The sequence below is a fragment of the Hippocampus comes genome, unplaced genomic scaffold (assembly GCF_001891065.2).
Source record: "Hippocampus comes isolate QL1 unplaced genomic scaffold, H_comes_QL1_v1.1 scaffold649, whole genome shotgun sequence".
Lineage (NCBI taxonomy): Eukaryota > Metazoa > Chordata > Actinopteri > Syngnathiformes > Syngnathidae > Hippocampus > Hippocampus comes.
The window spans coordinates 51,358-56,734 of NW_017804772.1; the positions used below are offsets into that span (position 1 = coordinate 51,358).

At 40.2% G+C, this 5,377-nt stretch overlaps 1 protein-coding gene across 1 annotated transcript; it reads left to right on the top strand.

Annotated features, from left to right (window-relative positions):
• The first annotated feature begins 1,961 nt into the window (after window positions 1–1,961).
• On the top strand, window positions 1,962–4,158 carry LOC109529163 (protocadherin gamma-A12-like). Its single transcript, XM_019892421.1, has one exon. The coding sequence runs from the start codon at window positions 2,185–2,187 to the stop codon at window positions 4,156–4,158; it is 1,974 nt and encodes a 657-aa protein (XP_019747980.1). The 5' UTR covers window positions 1,962–2,184.
• Window positions 4,159–5,377: the final 1,219 nt, after the last annotated feature.

A 5,377-nucleotide genomic window follows, 5' to 3' on the forward strand; every position in this document is an offset into this window, starting at 1 on the left:
CACCCAAACCAGGAACCAAGCGTTGCACTTGTGCAGCCTGTTGACGATCGTAGCTCACACGTATCGTTTTAAAGTGCTTCCCTCAGCCCTCTAGATTCCTATTCTTTGCCCGTGCCCTCGGTGAATTGGAAACGAAGCAAACTCTAAATGAGAATAGTGACGATCAAAGATATGGCGCAACAGCTCTAATCACAAGCTGCAATTGCAGACTGCTGAGCGTTAACAACTTCCGCTGACGTAGTCACGCACCACCGTAGGTTAAAGATTTATAAGCTTCATTTTATTTTAAAAATCTTTCTTTGGGAAAATGAGACTGATAGGATGATTAGGGTGCAGTGTGCATTAACACAAAAAATATATTACTAACATGTACAAAGACACACCAAATGTTTTTTTTTCTCCTCTACACCTTTCGGATCTAATTGGGACGAGTCCTCGATCTACCGGGAGATCAGGATCGACGTAATGGGCACCACTGCTTTAAAAGAAGCCAGCCTGGCAGCGCATTGTTACAATATTTGAAAAGTTTTCATCATGAATATTGGGCAAATATAGTTCATGCTCTTAATTTATTTCGAATCAACATTAAGAAAAATACAATAGCTATAATAATAATGCATTGGTGTTAGTCTTATTCACTGCTATGCTTAATTTTTTTCTATGAATGTTTGTCGATGTCTGTGTTACATTATCGTTTTAGTACTATGATGTTTACGAACGATTATGTAGTTTGCTCCATTGTGTTGTTGTTGTCGTCCATTTTTTGCAAAGGTTTCATTTACTTGGAATTTATTTTCTTGTTATTTGTTTTCTTAGGAGGCCAATTGAACAATATTGTTTGTTCATATTTCCCTATCGGAAGAACTTTTCGTGAATTCACTTGCAGCTTTGTGTGTTAGTTTGTCTGCTGAGCAGTGCTCGTTCTTACACGTTTTCGACTCTAAGAGACGCTGTTGGCTTGGGTATAATTTTCGGTGTGTTGTCGTCATGCAGTCTTCCCGTATTTGTTTCCTTAGTAGGCCAATTGAACAATATTTTTTTTTTGTTCATATTTCCCTATCGGAAGAACTTTTCGTGAATTCACTTGCAGCTTTGTGCGTTAGTTTGTCTGCTGAGCAGTGCTCGTTCTTACACGTTTTAGACTCTAAGAGACGCTGTTGGCTTGGGTATAATTTTCGGTGTGTTGTCGTCATGCAGTCTTCCCTATTGACGAGGCACCGGATGAGATTTTCTGTCTTTTGTTAGCGGTGAGGGGGAGTGAAAGAACAACGCTGTGCACCGCACGTTTATTTGCACGTCAATGTCGACTTGGTGAGCAGCCATCGGAGACAGATTATTTTACCAAAACATATCCGCGTTCTTTTTTTTATGTCATCATGGGAAATAGCGGACCCCTGGCATTCTCTTGTACAAAATGGAGGTTGTTTTATGGATGGAGGCGAAACATAGGCACGCTGATGTTTGTGCTTCGTTTGATTGTCACGGTAGGTGGTCAGATTCGTTATTCTATACCCGAGGAGAAATTATTTAACCAAAACATATCAGCGTTCTTTTTTATGTCATCATGGGAAGTAGCGGACCCCTGCCATTCTCGTGTACAAAATGGAGGTTGTTTTATGGATGGAGGCGACGCCGTGCAGCTTCAGCTTCGAGATAATTTTTGAAACCCCGTTAGAACTGCATCGAGTCATGGTTGAGGTTTTAGATATAAATGACCACGCTCCCGTGTTTCCAAATAAAGATTCAGCTGTCATATTTGACATAAGTGAAGGAGTGGCGCTTGGAGTGCCGTTTCCCCTGCCCAGTGCAGAGGATCAAGATGTGGGGCAAAACGCATTGCAAAATTACATTTTGTCACCAAACGACAATTTTATCCTAAATCAGCATGCAAATCCAGACGGCAGTAAATATGTTGAAATGGTGCTGCAGAAGCCTTTAGACAGAGAGCGACGGCCCATGATTGAGGTTTTAGATATAAATGATCACGCTCCCGTGTTTCCAAATAAAGATACTACTCTCAAATTTGAAATAAGTGAATCCGCTGTAGTTGGAGTGCCATTTCCCTTACAGAGTGCAGAGGATCAAGATGTGGAGCAAAATGCGTTGCAAAATTACATTTTGTCACCAAACGATAATTTTAGACTTAATCAGCATTCAAATCCAGACGGCAGTAAATATGTTGAAATGGTGCTGCAGAAGCCTCTAGACAGAGAGCGACGGCCCCGTTTGTCTTTAAAATTAATTGCAGTTGATGGAGGAACACCACAGAGATCCGGGACCGTAAATATTGAAATAAATGTACTCGATGCCAATGACAACCGGCCAATATTTAATCAATCCGAATATAAAGCCTCCGTTGTTGAAAATACAACGAAGGGGACTCGTATAATAACTGTAAATGCTACAGATGCCGATGGTGATTCAAATGGACTCATCACTTACAGTTTGTCAAAAATGAAAGGGGGTGCAGCAGATATATTTAATATTGATGAAACCACTGGCACAATTTACGTGTCTGGTCAAGTAGACTTTGAAAGGAACAGAAAATACGAAGTGAGGGTGGAAGCAAAGGATCAAGGAGGATTGACTGGGACCAGTAAAGTTATATTTGATGTTATTGACATAAATGACAATGCTCCAGTCATTCATATAATGTCATTTTCAAGTCCTCTGTCTGAGGATTCACCTCCTGGCACAACAATTGCAATTTTGAACATAAAAGATGAAGATTCAGAGAGAAATGGACAAATAAAATGTTCCATCGAAAGAAAACTTCCTTTTAAATTGGAAATGTCTCTCACAAACTATTACAATTTGATTTTGGATCAGAATTTGGACAGAGAATCTGTTTCAGAATATAACATAACAATTACAGCCACCGATCTCGGAACGCCTCCTCTTTCTAGTTCAACCAAGTTACATCTCAGAATATCAGATGTGAATGACAATGCACCGCTATTCAATAAAAATATTTACTCTGCTTATGTCGCAGAGAACAATTCTCCTGGTACTTCCATATTTGCTGTTTCTGCCGGAGATGCTGATTGGAATCAAAACGCGAGAATCTCTTACCTTTTGGAAGATACACAGATAACTGGCAGTCCAATTTCAACTTTTGTTACTTTGAATTCTGAAACTGGTGTTCTCAGTGCCGTTCGATCATTCGATTATGAGCAAATTAAACAACTGGACTTGGTGGTCAGAGCACAGGATGGTGGCTCCCCTCCCCTCAGCAGCAACGTGAGCGTCCGCATCCTGATCCAGGACCAGAACGACAACGCCCCTCAAGTCCTGTACCCGGTGCAGACGGGAGGCTCGCTGCTGGCCGAAATGGTGCCTCGTTCTGCAGATGTGGGCTATCTTGTGACAAAAGTGGTGGCCGTGGATGTGGACTCCGGTCAGAACGCCTGGCTCTCCTACAAAGTGCACAAAGCCACCGACAGGGCGCTGTTTGAAGTTGGCCTCCACAACGGAGAAATCCGAACCGTCCGCCAAGTGACTGACAAAGATGCTGTCAAACAAAGACTGACTGTTGTCGTGGAGGACAGCGGGCGGCCCTCTCGTTCAGCAACAGTCATTGTGAACGTGGCGGTGGCCGACAGCTTCCCTCAAGTGCTGTCAGAGTTCACTGACTTGAGCATGCACGACAAGGAGTACAATGACCAGCTGACTTTTTACTTAGTCTTGGCGCTGGCGGTGGTGTCCTTCCTCTTCATCACCTGCTTGCTGCTTATCATATCGGTCAAAGTGTACCGGTGGAGACAGTCTCGCGTCCTGTACCACTCCAACCTGCCTGTCATTCCGTATTATCCACCACGGTACTCGGATACTTTGGGAACGGGGACTCTCCCGCACGTGTACAATTACGAGGTGTGCAGGACCACCGACTCCAAAAAAAGTGACATGAAAAATATGCAAGCCATGAGTCAAAGTTTAGTGAGTGTGGATGGAGCTGATGCAGACATGCCGCATGTGAACAAGGAACTGTCAGGAAACCTTTCACAGATGTCAACCTTGGTGAGTAAATATTTCACCACTATTTCTCAGTTTTATTTCAGTACATGTGTCCACCATTTCCAGTATAAGAAGAAAGGGTTCTCATCAGTTGTCACCTGTGATCAAGTTTCACATGTGACTTACATCCAAAACCACTTTTAAATAAATAACGTTCACACTATAAACCGTAACGGTAATTTCACATTCTAATGTAGAGACTACCATTTAATTCCGTATCAAAATTGTGCGTGAAATAACTTGCAAAATTAGCCATTTTGAGATGAACAGGGCAATTTCAATAAAATCTTTATGGACAGAACTAGAATAGAAAGACGATAAAATGACAAATAAAACTTGTACAAATGGTCTAAATACAATTTATTACAATATTCGATTACATTAACACAATACATTTTTGTCTTTTAGTCATACAGTCCACATTGTAAAACTTGTCTCAGTCAAATAAGAGCAGCAGGAAGTGTGGGAACGATATATGCTTGCATGCTTGTCTTTCAAAATGAAGTTCTCTTCAAAATAAAACACGCAACAGTGAATAGATATACAGTACTAGTCTAAAACATTATGTTACTTATTCAGTCCACCTATTCAACCACTAGTGGACAAACTGTGCATGCGGGCTCACTCAAAACAAATTTTTCAATGTATGAGAAACTGGTGAATTAAAATGAAAAATACCACAATATTTTAACATGGTGAAATAATATGCAGCTTTGATCTTTTAACATTTAACAAAAAAATCACATTTGACGTAGCCTTGATGTTCCACTCTTTCAGCTACATTGTAGTTGTCCAAGGTTTTGGACAGGCTTTTTTATGACTTCATCAATCACTCCACAATAGCCCAGTTTGACTTTACAGTTCAGCATTGTTGGAAGACTGCTTAAAAATAATAATAATAACAAATGAGTGTTTTAAAAAATTAGTAGTTGACGAAGTTACTACTTTTAATTCATGATAATAACAATATTATGAAAAATATTTGACACATTCGGAAAAGGCTATGATAAACCTCTACTATTCCTAATAATAATTAATAATAATAATAATGCACCGAAGTTGATGCATCTTTTTCAGGGTCTTCTGTTGAACTTCCACGAATAACTATCATATTTTATAAATGCTCATGATTATTTACTTAGTACGTTTTGTTGTTGTTGATGTCCATTGTTTGCAAAGACGTTCTTAATTTTAACCGTATTTGTATTGAAAGCCATTTTGTATCGGTTCCTGGGTAGGGCACAGCATTTTCTGGAAATCATTTCATACACCGGAAAGGCTAAACTGTATTGTTCCTACAGGGTGATGAGTGTAAATGTTTTTTTTTTTTCCAGCTGTGCCTCACTCGTTCTTACCCGGTTTA

What these genes read in the sequence shown, in the direction of transcription:
- LOC109529163 (XM_019892421.1), top strand. Translation starts at nt 2,185, where the DNA reads ATGGTGCTGCAGAAGCCTCTAGACAGAGAGCGACGGCCCCGTTTGTCT.